The sequence below is a fragment of the Mesoplodon densirostris genome, chromosome 11 (genome assembly GCF_025265405.1).
Source record: "Mesoplodon densirostris isolate mMesDen1 chromosome 11, mMesDen1 primary haplotype, whole genome shotgun sequence".
Classification (NCBI taxonomy): domain Eukaryota; kingdom Metazoa; phylum Chordata; class Mammalia; order Artiodactyla; family Ziphiidae; genus Mesoplodon; species Mesoplodon densirostris.
In genome coordinates this window covers 85,533,723-85,553,596 of record NC_082671.1, presented here as the reverse complement: position 1 = coordinate 85,553,596, position 19,874 = coordinate 85,533,723, and the positions used below count along the sequence as shown (strand labels likewise).

Below are 19,874 nucleotides of genomic sequence, written 5' to 3'. Positions count from 1 at the left end.
GCATTGAGCATTACAGAACAGAGAGAAGGGAACCGTGTCAGAGGAGACCTCCCAGCACAGATTCTGTGGGAAAGTGAGGAGGAAACCCGAGAGCCCCAAATTCGTTCTCCCAGGTGTACAAGGACAAAGGAACCCCCCACTAGCCAAGTTGGCAAGACATCACGTCCACTCTGCAGGGTACACAGTGCACCCTCGAGGTAGGTGAGCAAATGAGAAACCCAAGCCGCCTCACGGCCTTTGCAGCCTCGCAGGTATCCTCCCGTCGGCTTGGAGCAGCCGGTTTCCCAGAGGCCCGCGGACTGCCCGGGAGGCACGCACCCACTCGGCGCCGCTGGTTGCCGGGAGACATGCCCAGCCACCTCCTCCAATCAGCAAGCACCTCTTTGCGTCCAATCACAGAAGCCAGAAGAGCGGTAGTCGGAGGTGAAAGGTCACGCAGCTATTTGGCGGCCATTTCTGTGGAAGCTACGCGGCTGGGACCCTGCTGTGGCTACTCCAGTCACGAGGGTCGGACGACAGCTGGGTCGGCGGCGAGTAGCCTGCAGCATTTGCCCACTACTGCAGCAGTAGTCGTCGCGATGGTAAGGAGAAAGTGCGGCCAGTGTCCCGTGAGAGAGAGAGGGCGGGTGACCAGCCTTGCCAGGCCTGGTGGTTGGTTCGCGCGTTTCCCATTCATCCGCGTGAGGCGCGGCGCGCCGGGTGGCCAGCCCCTTTCTCCCTGCTCTGGGTGTTTGAGGCGCGCTCTCCTTCCGAAGCGCTCCCCTCCCCAGGAGTGCCCTTGCCCCCTTCCCCGTCTTCTTCGTTTTGTATCCGAGCCTGAGGTGTCCTTGCTGCCTGGGGCCACAGAGCTGTGGTAAAAATGCAGCGGTTTTTCACGTCCCACTTAGCACACTCCACAATCCGCTTTCGTCCCGTGATGTTGGGGGACCCTGCAGCCCTTTGGAATACAGAGTCCAGGCTTTGAGCATTCTCCTGTTCGTTTAGCAAAGCTTTACTGAGCGCCTGCCACCTGCCAGGGCCAGGTAACGTTCTAGGTGCTAGGAATATAGGATAAAAAAGTACTGATGCGGACCCTGCTCTAGGTTAACTCAGACATTAATCAAACAACGATAAATACATAATTTCGAATAACGTTAAGTGCTAAGAAGGGCGCAAATAGGGTGCTGTGTGGGGGCGCCGTGGTGTTAGGAGAGGGGTTACAGATGGCATCCCTTGGAGGAGGGATTGAACCTGAAATCTAAGCGATACGAAATGCAGCCCCGTGAAGAGCAGGAGGAAGCGTGTGTACCTCAAGCTCAGGGAACAGGAGCACAGGCTCTGAGACCGGAAGGAACACCTGACTAGCTGGAGGAATTGAGAGAAAGCCACAGCCGCCTGCAAGGATAGTGGTCATGAGATAGGGTCGGGCAAGACCTCTTAGGCCGTTTTAGGAGGTCTGGGTTCCACTCCCAAGTGCAGTTGGAAGCCATCGAAGCATTTTAAGCAGAGACGTGGTGTGATAAAAATAATACTTGCCGTGTGGCTAATAAGTTGGAGAAAGACAAAAGTGAAAACTGGAGACCCATTTGAGATCACTGTGAATGTGCTTATTCTAGAGGGGTTTAGTAGCCAGGTTTCTTGGTTGTTTTTTTCTTTGGGCCGATGAGTGAGCAGATGAGGAAAGGAAGAAAAGTCTGAATTCACTGGGGGTACTGAATTCACCGGTTTGCTGAATAAACAAACACAAAGTGACTGCCCATGTGTAGGAGGCACTGCAAAGTCAAAGAAGACGCAGTCCTAGCTCCTGGAATTCCGTTGAAGATCGTGGAGCATGGTCTGCCCCTGTCTCCTTCTGTAGCCTCATACAAAACTAATTCGTGTGTCCCTGAGATCCCTTGTTGATTCACTCTTCCCTCCTTTTACATAGGTACCCCACCCCCCACCCCACCCCGCCAGATCAGCCCTTTTCCTTCTGGAAATACCTCTCATCCTTTAAAACAGAGGCATTACTTATTTCAGGCAACTCTTCCTTTTCTTTTAACCCTGGATTGTTTGATTGTTTGGTACCCTTGTACATAGCATACCTCCTCTTACTACATTGAAAAATAATTGTCTATTTGCATGTATTTTGGCCCTCCCCCCTCCCACTGTGGGCCTGAGGACAGGGACTGTTATCTGCTTTTTTTTTTTTTTTTCTTTTTTCTGCCTTTACCTTTGTTTCTTTATGGCCTTGGAACAGTGAGTGATGTATATTAGGTGTTCAGTGTTTCTTAAGTGAACAATGAATACTTTTACAAGTCTTGATGGATTGAAGGTGAAATTGGCTAACTGGGTATTTAAATTTCTCTGATGCTCTTCAACAAAAGTGAAAATTATGTAATAATGTGAGAGGGAAACAAGAGTTTTGCTTCATTTGGATACAATAAAATATTGGTGATTTGATAGAGAAGAGAGTAGGTAATGGAAGCCAAACTACGGAAAAATAATCAATTGGGTTCTTTTTTTGTTCTTTGTGCAGAGTTTGCCCCTCAATCCCAAACCTTTCCTCAATGGATTAACAGGAAAGCCAGTAATGGTGAAGCTTAAGTGGGGAATGGAGTACAAAGGCTACCTGGTGTCTGTAGATGGCTATATGAACATGCAGGTAAGCTGAAGAGTTACAAAGATCATTAAATTGTATTAATTTTTCTTCACCTGACTCCTCAGAGGTTTAGTGTGACGTACAAAGATGTAATTAATTTAACTGACAAGCACAGAGCAAAATTCAGGAATAAAGTCAAGGCCAAGGAGGATGTTGTAACTGTGATAACTATGTACGAGACATATTAAAGCAAAATTCAAGCACAGATTTGACTCCTAGCGGTTAAAAGTAAGAAGAGCTCAGACATTTGATTCACAGTGCCATAAGACAAATACACTAGAGTTCGCAGAAGAAGCAAAACTTTTCCCAGCACTTAGCTCTGAGAGAAACTTTTCCAGTGGAATTCTTAAGTCTTTTGATGAATGCTAAATGTACAACATCAAAGTAATTTGATAAAAGCAATTCTTGAGGGAAAAGACAGACCGACCAAAAGAATTGATGAACTGGCTACTTGTCTGTTAAACTAGCTTCTGTAAATGTTTCAGCCAGGTTTTGTTTTTTGTTTTTAATTGAGGTAAAATATATATAGCACAAAATTTACCACTTGAACCATTTTCAGGTGTGCAACTCAGTGGCATTGACTGCATTCACGTGCTTGTGCATCCATCACCATTATCCATTTCAAGAACTTTTTCATCATCCCAAAGGGAAACTCTGTACCCATTAAACAAGAACTCCCCATTCCCTTTGCCTCCTGGTAAACACTGTTCTTTTTGTCTTTATTCTAGGAACCTCATATAAGTGGAATCCTACAATATTTGTCCTTGTGTCTGGCTTATTTCATTCAGCATGGTGTTTTCAGGGTTCATCCATGTTGTAGCATGTATCAGAATTTCATTCCTTTTTATGGTTGAAATATACCATTGTGTGTAGCGGTCCCTCAGTATCCTTGGGGGGTTGGTTCCAGGACCTGCCTGGTATACTGAAATCCACAGATGCTCGAGTCCATAGTTGGCCCTCCGTATCCGTGATTCTGCACCAGTTTGTTCATGCGGTCTCAAACCTGTGTGGTTCAAGGGTCAACTCGACCTCATTTTAATCGTTCTTCTGTTGGTGAATATTTGAATTGTTTCCACCTTTTGACTGTTGTGAATAATTCAGTGAACGTAGGTGTACAAATACCAGTTAGAGTCTCTGCTTTCAGTTCTTTTGAGTCTGTATCCAGAAGTGGAATTGCTGGATCATACAGTAATTCTTTGTTTAATTTTTTGTGGAACTGCCAGGCTGTTTTCCACAGCAGCTGCACCATTTTACATTCCACCAACAATGTACACGGGATCCAGTTTCTTAACATCCTCACCAACACTTGTCATTTTCTGGGGTTTTTTAATAGTCATCCTAATGAGTGTGAAGTGGTGTCTCATTGTTTCGATTTGCACTTACTTAATGATTAGTGATGTTAAGATCTTTTTATGTGCTTATTGGTCATTTACATATCTTTGGAGAAATGCCTGTTCGTGTCCTTTGTCCATTTTTAAATTGGGGTGTTTGGTTTTTTGTTGCTTAATTCAATAGTTTTCAGCCAGGTTTTTGAAGAAAGAGTTTGAGGTTATATTTTCCTGAAGCACAGGTATTTATGTGATTGATTAATGGCTGATGAATGAATTTAAAGGGTACCTAGATAGGTGGTCAAACCAATCGTGACTCCAAGTATTCCAAACTGGTAGTGCTGTAGGCAGAGTACTAATAGGAGCACTTGTAGGCCCAAAGCTGAGATTTTCCTTAATTTAAGAGCTTACCACCTGAACAGACAGTGCTCAGGTCCCCAAAGTTCTTATAGAGCATGGTTTTGGCCTGGAAAATTCCCTAAGCAGGAATCATTTACTGAGGCCATAGAGAAATTTGAAGACTATATCCATTGTGCTGAAAATGTTCCAGACTTAGATAGTGGTGATAATTAACATAACTTTATGAATATACTAAAAACCACTGACTTGTATACTTTAAAAGAGAATTTTATAAGAATTATTTCTCATTAAAAGAAAGGAATAAAGAATACCCACCAAATATTTGGTTTTAGAAGTAATATAGCTTCCTAGTGAACCTGCCAGAGTTATGAAATGTATCTCTGAGTAACTAACCACATTGGTGATGCTTTTGAGTTTGTTCACTCAGTGAATATTTACTGAGAGCCCCTTATGTGCCTGGCACTGTGAATACACCAGTGAACAAAACGAAGTCCCTATCCTCAAGAAGTTTGTGTTTTAGTGATGGGAGATGGTAATATAATGTGATATGGTATCAGGTAATGATAGATGCTATGGAGAAAAAGAAAGCAGAAATGGAAGAGGGTGACAGGAGTGTACAATATTAGATAGGATAGCCAGGGAAAGTCTCTGAGGAAATAAATTTAAACAGAGACCAGAATTGAGTGAGCAACTGAAGAGAGTGTTTGGGGAAGGAGCATCCCAATTTGAGGGAACAGCAAGTTGCAAAGGCTCTGCGGCAGAAACATGCTTTTTCTTTCAAGGCACAACAAGAAGGTGAGGGCAGAGTGGGTTACAGGAAGTGTGATAGGAGGATTGGAATGGTAGTCATGGAAGACCTTGTAAGGGACTGTAAGAATTCTGGATTTTATTTAAAATGTGATCGTATACAAACAGCTCATACAACTCAATATCAAAACAAAACAAAACAAAACCAGACAACCCAATCAAAAAATGGGCAGAAGACCTAAATAGACATTTCTCCAAAGAAGACATACAGATGGCCAAAAGTCACATGAAAAGATGCTCAACATCACTAATTATTAGAAAAATGCAAATCAAAACTACAATGAGGTATCACCTCACACTGGTCAGAAGGGCCATCATTAAAAAGTCTACAAATGATAAATGCTGGAGAGGGTGTGGAGAAAAGGGAACCCTCCTACACTGTTGGTGGGAATGTAAATTGGTGGAGCCACTATGGAGAACAGTATGGAGGTTCCTTAAAAAACTAAAAAATAGAGTTACCATATGACCCAGGAATCCCACTCCTGGGCACATATCTGGAGAAAACACTAATTCAAAAAGATACAGGCACCCCAGTGTTCATAGCAGCACTATTTATAATAGCCAAGACATGGAAGTAAAATGTCCATCGACAGATGAGTGAATAAAGAAGATGTGGTACATACGTATCACACACACACAATGGAATATTACTCAGCCATAAAAAGAATGCAGTAATGCCATTTGCAGCAACATGGATGGACCTAAAGATGATCATACTAAGTGAAGTAAGTCAGACAGAAAAAGGTAAATATCATATGATATCACTTAAATGTGGAATCTAAAAAATGATACAAATGAACTTATTTATAAAACAGAAGCAGACTCAGAGACATAGAAAACAAACCTATGGTTACCAAAGGGGAAGGAGTGGGGAGAGAGAAATTAGGAGCTTGGGATTAACAGATACACACTTCTGTGTATAAAATAGATAAACAACAAGGACCCACTGTATAAAACAAGGAACTTTAACTATATTCAATATCTTATAATAACCTATAACGGAAAAGAATCTGAAAAATGTATGTGTAACTGAATTACTTTGCTGTGCACCTGAAACTAACACAGTATTGTAAATCAGCTATAGTTTAATTTTTTTTAAGTGTGGTAGAAGGCCTTTGGAGCATTATTATAATTTAGAAACCAGTTTAAATGTTGGTGAACATCTGCCGGAAATAATCACTTTCAAAAAAAATTAGTTGAGGGCTTCCCTGGTGGCACAGTGGTTGAGAGTCCGCCTGCCGATGTAGGGGACGCGGGTTCGTGCCCTGGTCCAGGAGGATCCCACATGCTGCAGAACGGCTGGGCCCATGAGCCATGGCCGCTGAGCCTGCGCGTCCGGAGCCTGTGCTCCGCGGTGGGAGAGGCCACAACAGTGAGAAGCCGCATACCGCAAAAAAAAAAAAAAAAAATTAGTTGATGTTAATACATTATTTCTGAGAGCTGTTGCATACAGAACTAATTGTTGGCAACAATTTCAGACAAAACCATATCCCCTGAGTATAAGAGGTTATTTTTTGTTCTCTATAGGAGAAGGAATAATATCCAGTAGCATTATTAATTCATTAACATGTTTTAAATGCCTTACCTTATATCCTCTCTAAGACCTATTTTTCTTTCCCATTGCCCACTTGCCTAGTTAATGAAGGAAACTTCCCTGTTTCCTTTCTATCTTGTTCATTTCTTTTGTGAGTTCCAGTAGCACTGATTGTAATTTTTTTTAATTATAAGTAAAGTTTATTATCTTTATGTAAAAGGAAATCTAAACATTTTAATGTAAAATTAGAAATAATAGAGTTCTCTAAAGTAACTATAAAGGTCACTCTTAATTAAACCTCCTCTTAAGAACTTATTTTTTTCCTGTTTATTAGCACATAATTTTTAAAAATTCTTACTCAGTTCTTTAGTTTGGTTGTTGACTAATATAAGAGTATTTGGGGGCTCCCCTGGTGGCGCAGTGGTTGAGAGTCCACCTGCCGATGCAGGGGACGCAGGTTCGTGCCCCGGTCCGGGAGGATCCCACACGCCGCGGAGCGGCTGGGCCCGTGAGCCATGGCCGCTGAGCCTGTGCGTCCGGAGCCTGTGCTCCGCAACGGGAGAGGCCACAACAGTGAGAGGCCCGCATACCGCAAAAAAAAAAAAAAAAAAAAAAAAAATTTGGTATTTTAGCCATAACTTTTGTACCCATTGGGTTCCTCAATATGATATAATGCTATTACTCTGAGAAAAGTTAATGTCTGTTACTTTAGACCTGAATTATTCACAGCTTATTCATAAATTGGAGACTGTTTTCCTTGACATGTTGTTTTAATGTTTAATAGAAAGAAATATTACATTACTGAGATATTTAAAAAATTGTGTTGAAATGAGCTTTGTTATGTATCAGTTCTACATCTATTAACGTTAACTTTACTGAATGTTTATATGAAACCAAAAAGTACTACAGTAGTAATAGAAAGCTAATCTTCTAATTATTGTAGGTAAATGTGAGTCGTTGGTACCGAAAGGTCTCAGTTAATAAGTTCTTTCACCAATATTAGGTGTATAATACTATTTTCCTCTTGTGTGATTATACTAATATATTTTCTTTTTATTTAAAGCTTGCAAACACAGAAGAATACATAGATGGAGCATTATCTGGACATCTGGGTGAAGTTTTAATAAGGTAACAAAACTTCAGTAGTTTATATAAGGAGTTACTGGTGAGCAGTAAAAATACCTGTTTAAATAACCTATTAGTGCCCCAATCTCAGAATTACTTTTTTTAAATCACTATTAATTTAACATAACATTCTACAACTAGACTTCAAGATTCTTGAAATTGTTAAACTCGTTAAAGCAGATTTAAATATTTTGAAGTTGTTCATTCTTAAGGTTTTTCTAGTGTTGATATTAAACTTTCTAGGTCTTAGCTGTACCTTTTTCAGTGGTTTTAGTTGCAAGAGCTTGGTTTTGAATTTTAGGTGGGTCTGGCTGCTGTTAGGGATTCATATTACACTTATTTTCTAGAACTAGCTTCACATCTCCAAATTCTAGTTATTATTCCCTTTGGAAGATCATAAAGATACCGTTTTATAACAACCGCATGGTATAAAAGTGAGTGTCATGTGCTCTTTAACAAACCAAAGGTAAATTTTTTTAAAAAAGAAATGATGTATTTGTAATTTTAGCATTAATATTTTTGGAATGAAAAAATCTAATAAAAGTAGTAATTCAGATCTTATATGGTTTCTTGTTGGAACAACAAAATGGACTGTTTTTCTGTTTACAGGTGTAATAATGTCCTTTATATCAGGGGTGTTGAAGAAGAAGAAGAAGATGGGGAAATGAGAGAATAGCATCTTTCGGGGGGAATTTTTTTTATATATATTTGTAGACAATAAAGATTTGTTTCTTTTTCAACTTGACTGTGAGCTATTCATATTCAGATATTTACATGCAGGGCTCAAATGTTGAAACAGTTGAAAAATTATTCACAGAACTAATGCTTTAAAAGCCACCCAACTTGATTCAAGTTGGTTTTCATGGAAACCCAATGCTGTATTTTTTTTTCTATAAGAGAAATTTATTTATATGCTCTATAAATGTTTATGAAAGTCAATTTTAGCCCTTGTAATTGTATATTAACTGAGATCTTTTAAAAGCAACTGTTTCGGGCCTCCCTGGTGGCGCAAGTGGTTGAGAGTCCGCCTGCCGATGCAGGGGACACGGGTTCGTGCCCCGGTCTGGGAGGATCCCATATGCCGCAGAGCGGCTGGGCCCGTGAGCCATGGCCGCTGAGCCTGCGCGTCCGGAGCCTGTGCTCCGCAACGGGAGAGGCCACAACAGTGAGAGGCCCGCATACCGCAAAAAAAAAAAAAAAAAAAAAAAAGCAACTGTTTCTTTTAAAGTTATTTTTGAGCCACTTTTGACACATATAAAGTTAAATATTTTCTTAGAGTTAATATAGACTGTATTATTTTACTTAGTAGTCAGAAAATTACATGTTAATTCTATATCAATGTGAGCTAAATGATATGCACATTACAGCTAAAATTGAAACATCACCTGAAAGTTAAAATGGTTTTGAGTATAGAACACAACAGAAATTGTGAACTGACATGTAGGCTGAAGACATATGGTTTGTTCACTTAAGAGAATTAAGTTTTCTGAACAGAACCCCTTAATGTGAATTAAAAATCAGTCTCATGGTTGGTTATGTCTCATTATGTTCTCATGAGAACATAATCTAGTAGTTTTCATTTAAGTTTTAAACTCCTCAAATCAATATTTTAGAATTGCACATTGTTAAAATGTATACTCCACAGTGATAAAATTTACACTATGAACTTTCCTGTGGACTAGTTGGAAAAAAAAGATTATTTAAAGTCTTATGTTGTCAGAATGCCACTATTGCACTTAAATGGTTATTCACCGTACAGTTACATCAGTAAGGTCACTATGGATGTGTATCCCCACCTGGGACAACAGAAAGTATAAATGTTTAGCTATATAGAATAATGGTTAGGATATGGATAATAAAGGTCTTCAACAAAAGAAAATAACTTCCATTTCCAATCCTAAGAGCCTTTTAGAGTAAGGACCTGTCTTCCTGAAATTGGTTCGGCCTATGTGTGGGGCAGAATATTGCCATTACTGAAAAGCAAAAATCTACAAAATATGCCTAAAGCATTCTGGTTATAAATGTCTTACTGCTGCTATTCAAGTGAAAAAATATTCTTCCTCCAGTGATTTTGTTCTTGTATCCTTGACTAAAAGTAGTTCACGTTTGTTACCAGATGGAGGTTTTGAGCGGTAGATAAGTTGTCTTCCCAGCTGAAACAAAAGAAAAAGTACTTAATATTTTCATATAACCATTTTCTATTGAAGTGTAACTAAAATACTAATATTAACTTGATTTTTCTGAAGAATAATATAGTTTAAAATAGTAAATAATAATCCCAATTACAAAGGGATTGATAACCTAATGGATGTCCAAATGCAGGCAAAGTTAAGTAACGAATGGAGCATCATGGTATGCAGAAGACAGGGCAGTTAGGTTTTATGGGGAAGTGGGAGGATTTAGATAAAGTCATCAGGTAGCTTGTGTTTCAGATATGCTAAGCTTAGAGAAACTCCATGTTTGAGGCCAACACTTCATTTCTCAGCAACTGCCATAGCTAATTTCTACTCCATTGGTTGGAAGAGATCACTTTCCTCTGCTAAGCAACAGCTGACTGGCATTTAAAAATCCTGTTAAACAAAAAAAAAAACTTGAGAAAACCATGTACTATTTTCTTAGGCACTAGAAATCCTGTTGGCTCTTGGTCCCACCAGGAGAGTCTTAGGGATACCCCAGTTCATACCTATTTATTCTCTCTGGAGCATATACTCAAGTATATCATACTAATCTTTCTCTTTGAGTCTTTTCTCCCCCTTCTCCTTATTTATTTATTTATTTTTTGTTTTGCCTTTATATCTGAATTTGTATAAATTAAATGGATAAGAAAACTGTTCTGTTGGACATGAAATTTGATGGGACGTTTCCATTGTGCCTCAAAAGGGGCACCAACCCTGTGTGTGACTGTCCCCTGCATTACAGAATGTTTGACATTCCTGACTCCAGGGAACTAAATAGCACTAGCAATCCTCCCCTCATTATAACAACAAAAATATCCGTAGAGGACTGGAATCCTTGAATTCCTTTCCTAATGCCATATTTTTCCCCCCACTGGTGATGATCTCCTTTGATAACCTTTGTTATTAATTTCTGTCTGAGAAAATTGCCAGTGATGAAATGTCCTAAATGTCCTCTGAAAGAGTAAAATCTTCTTTCAGAGGTCTTCATACATTGTTGACTTATCAACATTCTTTCTCCAATTTTCTTCCAGATTTAGTTTTCATTCTCATTTTTAGTCTGTTAATTCAGTAAGCATTTATTGAGTGTCCACTATGTGCCAGGCACTGGGGATACAAAGGTCATAAAACTCATTCATGGTCTAAAAGGAAAGATGGATATATTAAAAAATAATCACTTTAATTTGGTGAGTTTAGTAAATAATAGTATATACATGTAGCAGGGTGATGAATGGTTAATTCTCTCTTAGAAGAAGAGAAGTTAGGTCTTCATAGGCAGAGTTGAACTAGATAAGTACAGACCCTTTTAAAGATGAAATGCTTGGGCCTCCCTGGTGGCGCAAGCGGTTGAGAGTCCGCCTGCCGATGCAGGGGATACGGGTTCGTGCCCCGGTCTGGGAGGATCCCATATGCCGCGGAGCGGCTGGGCCCGTGAGCCATGGCCGCTGAGCCTGCGCGTCCGGAGCCTGCGCGTCCGGAGCCTGTGCTCCGCAACGGGGGAGGCCACAACAGTGAGAGGCCCGCATACCGCAAAAAAAAAAAAAAAAAAAAAAAAAAAGATGAAATGCTTATTTAAATAAAATTAATCATCACTTTTTGACATAGTACATATTAACAGTTACCATACTGCGGAACTTTAAGTACTTACCTCAAAAGCTGGTTGTGAGGCGCAGAAGCATTCACTATAGGTTAGCTGTGACTATGGTGAGAATCAATGTCCATATTGGCTTTGCAGATAACTATGAGATTGCCTTCCTGGAATATACTTCAGACTCTAGCTCAGAGGAGGGAGAGTGGCATATAAAAACAAAAGGGCCTTCACACCCAGGGGGAGTCATAGACCACATGCACTCTGTGACTGCCCAATTCTAAACTTACTGAACAGGTAATCTTAAAATATGAAGAACCTTGGCTTCTGGTCAGATTCTGCTGCTAAATCTGAAGTGACTCTGGGTAAATTATTTTAACTTCAACTATAAGTCTAATTATTTTTACAGTGTGAGGATTAAAAGACCCTTCCAGTAATAATGTAATTCACTTACTATTATTTTTTTAATTCTCTAGTTTCATGGCACCTGGAGCTAAGGAAAAAGAGGAGAGGGGAGAGGTTTCTTTTACCAAAAAGTTAGTCTAATGGAGAACTGTAGAACCAGTAATTTGAATCATTCTAAAAGTAGCAAGGAACCAGAGAGAGATCAATTTAAGCTGTTAGCAATCTTACTGAAGTTTAACCTGGACAAATTAGATGAGTTAGGTATTTTGTTTTTGTACTGCAGAAGCCCTCACACATTGATGTAGTGGAAGCTATTAATAACAAAACACAAACCTTTTTCTTTGGTTGTGCTACTGCTCTTTCCAGAGCAGCTTTTAGCCTTTCCTCCTGGTGTTTTTGTTTTTCTTTCACTTTCTCTTCACGCAGCCTGTCAAGAGGGGAAGACATTGTCCTAACTATAAATCACAGAAAGTAAAAAAGACCTACATCATTACTATTTGGTAAAGAATTATCTAAATATTATAAAGTTTCCTTTAAGGTTAAATGAAAATAATACTTCATCTTCACCCAAATCTATGGGTTTTGAATATTCAGGTGAAATTTCAACAACAAATCCTGTTTGTGTTGAAATGGGGAGAAAATGCATGTCACCATTTCGGAAGAAGTAAAATCTATCCAAATCTTGGTCTAAAACAAGCACCTCAGCAAAGCTTTCTCATCACTCCATTTACAGTTCAGTACTTTGCAGTTAATCCGTATGGCGGCCACCTGAATTAATTTCCAGCTATTTCCCCCTCTTTTTAAACCTTTTTATTGAAGTATAATGTGCAGAAAAGTACACAGATCATAAGTGTATATAGTTCAATGGATAACCACAAAAACATACTTTCCAGCAAATCTTTTTGAACGTTATCCTCAAATTAAGGCCAAGAAATAGTATTTATCTTTGTTCTCTTTAGGGTTGCTATGAGGATAAAATTAAATGAGCTGACTTATGCAAACTGTCTAGTCCAATGCCTGGTGCAGAATAACCACTGGACAAGTGATAGCTTTTTTATGGCTGTATATAATTATCAATGTAACATTCACTGAACATTTTTTATGCAAAATTAGGTGTTATGTTAGGTGCCTCCAAACCATGGGAAAAATCCAGTAAAATTCTCCTTTTGATAAGAATGATAAGTAATTGGAATTAGATTCATGTATCACTACTGGAAATAGTAGTAATTACAAGATGCAAATGCTCTCAGTGTAATTAGTCAAAGGTCGTCTTCTGGAAGGAGTGATCTTTCATTTATGATTTCTTAAAAAATTTGCTTCCTATTCAATAAAATCCCATCAGGATCACCTTAATATATTCTGGACTTTGTTTTTATATGGAGGAAACAATATCCCCCCCACCCCAGTAATGTAAGCAGTAACAAAGTATCTAATATTAATGGCTACTATTTGAGTACTTACTATATGCCAAGCATGCTTTAGCGCTTTTACATAGATTATTTAATTTAATCCTCACAACAACCCTGTGAGATAAGTTCCATTATTACTGCCATTTTACAGATAGGGAAACTGAAACTTAAGAGAGGTTGTGTGGCCTGCCTAAGGTCACAAAAGTTGTAAATGGCAGAATCTGGATTGAACCCAGGCAGGTCAGCTCTAATGCCCATGCTCATAGTCGTAGTTCTAGTATGCCTGCCAACATGTCTTTCTGCTATAACGTGAATATTATTCCACCTATAAGCATTCTCTATATGATACATTATACTAGGGATCATATTATATTTATAATAGTCATTGCCTCAAAGGTAGTATGTACATAAAATCCTTATTTAACTTGGTATGAAAATTTGTAAATCAGTGGATTCTCTGGGAAAGGCCCCAAGCTAGGCAAAGATGTGGGGACGTGGGAGCTGGGCAGGGGTGGAGGTGAGGGTGGTGGTATGTGTCCCAGGGATGATAATCCTCATGAGATTATCTTGAGGAATAAATGAGTTAATGAGTAAATGTGATGTATGTAAGTGTTGGCAGTTAGGAACTGAGGAAAACCCTCATTACATGGCTCTAACTTTCAAACAATTCCTTCATAGATTGAGTCTCCCTGTAGTTTTCCAGTGAAAGGCTCCTAATTCTAGTCTTGGGCCCTTCACCACAAGTATAGTTCTCCTTCTACATTATAACCCTTTGAAAATTTTCATGTAAGTAGTGAATATTCACTCTGAAAATCCACTTTTTCAGTCTAGAAGGACCGCTTGCCCACCCGAAACTATGTCATTTGCCCCTGATGAACTGTCCTTCACAGTGCTTGTTTTACCATTGATAACGAGATATTTATTTCATAAGAATATGGATGTTATGCGTCTCCACACTAAATAGTAGCTCCATGAGGAGGGCAGGGCAGGGCTGGGTTTGATTCCACTGTGTCTCTATATGGCATATAATAGAGACTTGCCATATAACAGACTTCCTTAATGTGTGTGGAATCCAAGCAAAAACAGCTTCTCATTAAGTCTTTCACTACCTTTGTATCATAAGACAGTGACTGTACTTTTGCCGTCGTTCTGTTTCATCCTCTCAATTGCCTCCACGTTTTCTTTGGGAACGGATTCAATGAGATCACTCAGTTCCACCAGGCGAGACTCTACTTTTATCAGCTTTTGAACTGGGTTGAGGCTGCCAACCTCAGCATCTCCAATGCAGACTTTGTATACTTGATTAATTTTTTTACTGAGAGAGTCTATCAGTTTTTCCTGAGGTTGAGAAGAAAAGGAGAGCAGAAAACATAAAATTTCATTACTATTTTCTTGTTCATTCAATAAACGTAAAATTCCCTCTTACTATATTGTAATGAAAAAGGCTTTTATGTTCTTCTAAATACTTCCTTTTTTTTTTTTTTTTTTTTTTTTTGTGGTACATGGGCCTCTCACTGTCGTGGCCTCTCCCGCTGTGGAGCACAGGCTCCGGACGCACAGGCTCAGCGGCCATGGCTCATGGGCCCAGCCGCTCCGTGGCACGTAGGATCTTCCCGGACTGGGGCACGAACCCGTGTCCCCTGCATCAGCAGGCGGACTCTCAACCACTGCACCACCAGGGAAGCCCTAAATATTTCCTTTTTTTTAAAGAAAAACTTTAATACAACATAGAACAGTGAGAAAATGCAGCATTGAATTTATATTATAATTTATAGTCAGATCATTACTATAGTAACACCTTGGATTATTTTCTTTAAAAATATTTCAGTCTAGGTATAAAAAGTAACTTAATAGGACAGATTGTCTTTTTGCTTGAATTTTTTTGTGTATCATTCCCATTCAAGTAGACACTACATAAACATTTTAAATCCTTTTTTTCCCCACTCTAATGCATTTCCTAGCAGCACAGTGTGTGCTCCCTTTTTTGCACTTACTATTCTATTTGCTAAAACTATAATCCTGTATGATAGTTATTTGCATACATGCCTTATCTCCCCTCCTAGACTGTAAGCACCTGGAAGGCAGGAGCTATTTCTTATTTTTACACTTATATCTAAAGCAGCACCTTGCACATAACTGCACTTAATAAATGTTTGCTGAATAAATGAATGCATTCTCTAAGAGGAAAAAAAAAGTTACAAGCAAACAGATTCCTAAGCTGGCCTATAAAACCTTCTGAGGAGTTTTCATTCTCTCCACTGGGAAGCCATTGTAGTACTCTAAGCAGAGGCCTAGGCCAAACCTTGCTGATCCCTGTACCTGGCCACTGTGCCGTTTTAGCTGTTGGTAGAGGTGCTCGAGCTTGTAGGTAACATGTTTCGGGACCGTAAGGAAACTCTTTCTGTCTCTCCACTGTGTACCCGGCATTCGTGGATAAAAGGACCTCAGTAAACTTCTGGGCAAAGTAAATCGTTCTCCAGGTAGCATCCTGCCCCCATTCCTGCTTCTGCTCAGGAAGATGAGAATCACCATAAAGCCAAGGACAAATAATACTCAAGACAGATGTAGCTCCAGGAGCCATGGGAGACCCCTCCTGAAACCACAGACTCATTCCAGAGCCACCAACACTTACGTACAAGTCAAGATCTGTTACCAGTAGTTTACTTCAGACAGCTTGTCTGTCCCACCTCCTAGTTCAACAAGCTTTCTGATGGTCCTGTTTGCCATAAAGTCCCCCGTTTTTCTTCTGAAGTAACACTTACTGTATTCCCTATTTATATTTAAAACATGCTTCTAGGAAATTTGGAGAAAGACAAAATAATGTAAAAGGAAAAAGTAAAAAAGAGCAAAAGTCCTATTTGCCATAAAGCTTCTTTTTTTCTTTCCCTTTCTAAATAACATTTATTGTATTCCCTATTTATATTAACACATTCCTTTTAGAAACTTTAGATATATAGAAAAATATAAAAGGAAAAAAGTATAAGTAACTCATCAAGGGGCTAAAATATTGTACTTGGATAAAAAAAATTACTGCAGTGTGGGTCATTAAAAATATATATTCTGGGCTTCCCTGGTGGCGCAGTGGGTGAGAGTCCGCCTGCCGATGCAGGGGACATGGGTTCGTGCCCCGGTCCGGGAAGATCCCACATGCCACGGAGCAGCTGGGCCCATGAGCCATGGCCACTGAGCCTGCGTGTTCGGAGCCTGTGCTCCGCAACGGGAGAGGCCACAACAGTGAGAGGCCCACGTACCGCAAAAAAAAAAAAAAAAAAAAAAAATATATATATATATATATATTCTGAGAAAACATCTTTAATATGAGAATGATTAGTAGTTGATGGAAGTTTTGTAGGGAAACCTCTTGAACACTTAGAACTTTAGAGATGGATGGGCAGCGACCTTTCAGCATGTCTTTTTTTTTTTTTTTTTTTTTTTGCTGTACGCGGGCCTCTCACTGTTGTGGCCTCTCCCGTTGCAGAGCACAGGCTCCGGACGCGCAGGCTCAGCGGCCATGGCTCACGGGCCCAGCCGCTCCGCGGCATATGGGATCCTCCCAGACCGGGGCACGAACCCGTATCCCCTGCATCGGCAGGCGGACTCTCAACCACTGCGCCACCAGGGAGGCCCTCAGCATGTCTTATTTTCTTTTTAAGTTCTGCCTGTCAAACAGGAGAGGAAAAGACGAGGAGAGATTTTTATTAAGATAACAAGAACAGTGTAAGAAGTAGGATTGGGGAATGAGGTTAAAGAAAATACTCATGTATGAAAAAGAGATTGAGGGCCTGGCCCAACAGAGCAGAAGGACAAGGAAAAAGGGAGCTCAAGGCACAGGCCTACAGATGACAGAGAAGTAAAGTATCAGTCCATCCCTGGAGCTGCCACCAGATGGCGGGCCCAGCCCAGAGCACCTCGGAGGTGGGGTAGCCAAGAGGCTGCAAGAAGTGGGAGGAGCTGCTGCTTCCTGCTGAGTAGCGGGACAGGATCGTGACAGGACCGTGAAAGGCTGAATACTGGATACGAACTCTGGATGCCTTCAGCAGTGAATGAGAAGTGATCTGACCAGAGCAATGTTTAGGAGAAATAGTTGTATCACAACTGGATAGGCGAGGGGGTAGATGTCTAGATGACCTTTAAAGTCCTTTCCAGCTCAAGGATTCTGTAATTCTACTCCATGTTATCTTCTGCTGAGTGCTGACTGTGCAACTGAACTTGATTAGCTCCCTGTGCCCAAGAACAATAAAACGAGAGATGAGGATGTTCTGCAAATTGAACAACGGAATAGCTTATATTCCATTTCATGTTCGATAAACAAACAACTGCACAAAACAATATGTCTGAATCTCACCAACATAATGCTGAGAGAAAGAAACCAGACAAGCTGGACATATTACATGATTCCATTTATATAAAGTTCAAAAACATGAAAGCTCATCGATGGTGAGAGAAGTCAAGATAGTGGTCATCTTGGGTGTATGGTAGAGACTGGAACGGGGCATGCAGGAGGCTTCTGGGGGTGGTAATGGTGTGTTCACCTTGAGGAAATTCCTTGAGAGATACACTTAGGATCTGTGCACTTTTCAATATTACATTATAGTTGAGTTTAAAATTTTATTTTAAAAGTAAAATATTGAATCAAGGAAAAATGTTTTTAGGGGATTAAGTACAGTTAAGAGTGTGGAAATTTTGAAAGAATAAAATACTCATAGCTCCAAAATACCTATGATAATTTATGAGTATCAAAATTAGACACAGCTATGCTGATTCACTCATAAAGGATTATGTTTTGCACATTTCAACATATGAACAGAACGGGAGTGGGGAAGCTGGAAAAGTCTTAGAAAAGAATACTTTCCCTGCCAATTGTCCTGTTCTGCCTTTGCTTCTCTGCCCCAACATGTCACATTTGTGGGAGACACTGTGAATTATTAGCTCCATTTTCCCAGAGTATATAATATACACGGATGCCAAAATTACACTTGTGACCCAAATGTCATAGTCTTTAAAAAAGTAATTTTCAGATCGATTCTATCTTCTCCATTTAGGGCTCTGGTTGCTTCAAAGTTTGAGTATTGAAATGCCACTTTTTTTCATAGCCACCCTAAATGGATGAAAGGGGCTTGGTGGAGGGCACGGGGAGATACCACTGATATTTACCTGACATTTTTCATGTTAATCAGTTTCGGAATTATTTAAAACAGAATTGAAGGGTGGAAACAACCCAAGTGTCTGTCAACAGATGAATGGATAGATAAATTGTGGTATAAAAATACAGCGGAATATTATTTGGCTGTAAAAAGGAATGAAATTCTGACGCATGCTACAGCATGGATGAACCTTGAAAACATGCTAAGTGAAATAAGCCATAAACAGAGGTCCAGATACTGTATGCTTCCATATATATGAGGCAACTTTATAGAGACAGAAAATAGAACAGAGGTTACCAGAAGCTGGAAGGTGGGGGAATGGGGAATTATTGTTTCATGGGTACAGAGTTTCTGTTTGGGATGATGAAAAATTCTGTAAATAGATAATGGTGATGCTTATGCAATATTGCAAATATACTTAATGCCACTGAATTGTACGCTTAAAATGGTTAAATTGTAAATTTTATTTTATGTATATTTTACCACAATTTAAAAAAAGGTTTAAAAAAAAACCCAGCATTGAAGAACTGAGAGGTGGCTGTCATCACACTTCCTGCTCTGGCAGTGCACAGTCCTATCCCCTCCTATCTCTGGGTGTTATGCCACCCTAGGAAATGTGGGCTGTGAAGGAGCCATAAACAGGTTTGTCTTTTATAACCCTGCCCACCTATGGGCAAGGGAGCACAGTCATCTTCTGATAGAGTCCCCTTAAATCTACCTCTGTTTGAAAATCAAGTTCATAACTATAATTGTGATATTAGTCTCACATATGAGTTTTGAATTTTATTCATTGGAGATTTTTACAAGAAAACCAATGTTAGCTGGAGTTTGTTATGGGTCTTAAAACTAACCTAATCATTCATTGAACAAACATTTATTGAGCACTTACTTTATGAGGACAGTAAACTTAGCTGACTAGATAGGGTAAGACAATCCCTACCCTGGGGTTTGCATGGAGCTGGGGGAAACCGGCACGCAAACAGATAAGCACACGTGGATCTGTGCAGACCCGAAAGAGGCCACAATCTATTACAAGCTCACCGTTGGGAAGATAATTCCTTTCAGTGCTGATTCAGTGATTGCTCTGTTAATTATTTGCCCCTCAAATTAATACCAAAATGATCACAGGTAGTGTACTACTTCATATGTGTGGTAATATGTATACTGACTGAAAGAAATGTATTTATAGGCGGGGAAATCTCAGCATTATACTTTGTAACATTTTAAGAGAACTTCAATGCCAATTTGAATGCTTTCTATCTACTGTGTAAATAAGCTATTACATATTGACAAGGTAATTAATTCCAAGCTGCTTTCCGGGCTCTACCATCAACCTGGGACTTGTGGTTTGCTTTAATTCCCCTATTCCAATGCTTAATA

The 19,874-nt window shown here is 39.7% G+C and overlaps 2 protein-coding genes across 2 annotated transcripts in view; one reads left to right on the top strand and one right to left on the bottom strand.

Moving 5' to 3' along the window:
• Positions 1–209: 209 nt before the first annotated feature.
• On the top strand, positions 210–8,514 carry SNRPF (small nuclear ribonucleoprotein polypeptide F). Its single transcript, XM_060114239.1, has 4 exons — positions 210–581; positions 2,498–2,623; positions 7,713–7,777; positions 8,384–8,514. Exons 1-4 carry the CDS (start codon positions 210–212, stop codon positions 8,448–8,450), a joined length of 630 nt encoding a protein of 209 aa, XP_059970222.1. The 3' UTR covers positions 8,451–8,514.
• A 1,299-nt stretch (positions 8,515–9,813) lies between these two features.
• CCDC38 (coiled-coil domain containing 38) overlaps positions 9,814–19,874 on the bottom strand; it is a 47,671-nt gene continuing 37,610 nt past the window's right edge. Inside the window, exons 12-14 of the mRNA XM_060114237.1 lie at positions 14,487–14,688; positions 12,275–12,396; positions 9,814–9,927 (exon numbers count right to left, since the gene is read on the bottom strand). Coding sequence (XP_059970220.1) covers positions 9,814–9,927; positions 12,275–12,396; positions 14,487–14,688 — 438 coding nt within the window. The remainder of the gene's footprint in view (positions 9,928–12,274; positions 12,397–14,486; positions 14,689–19,874) is intronic.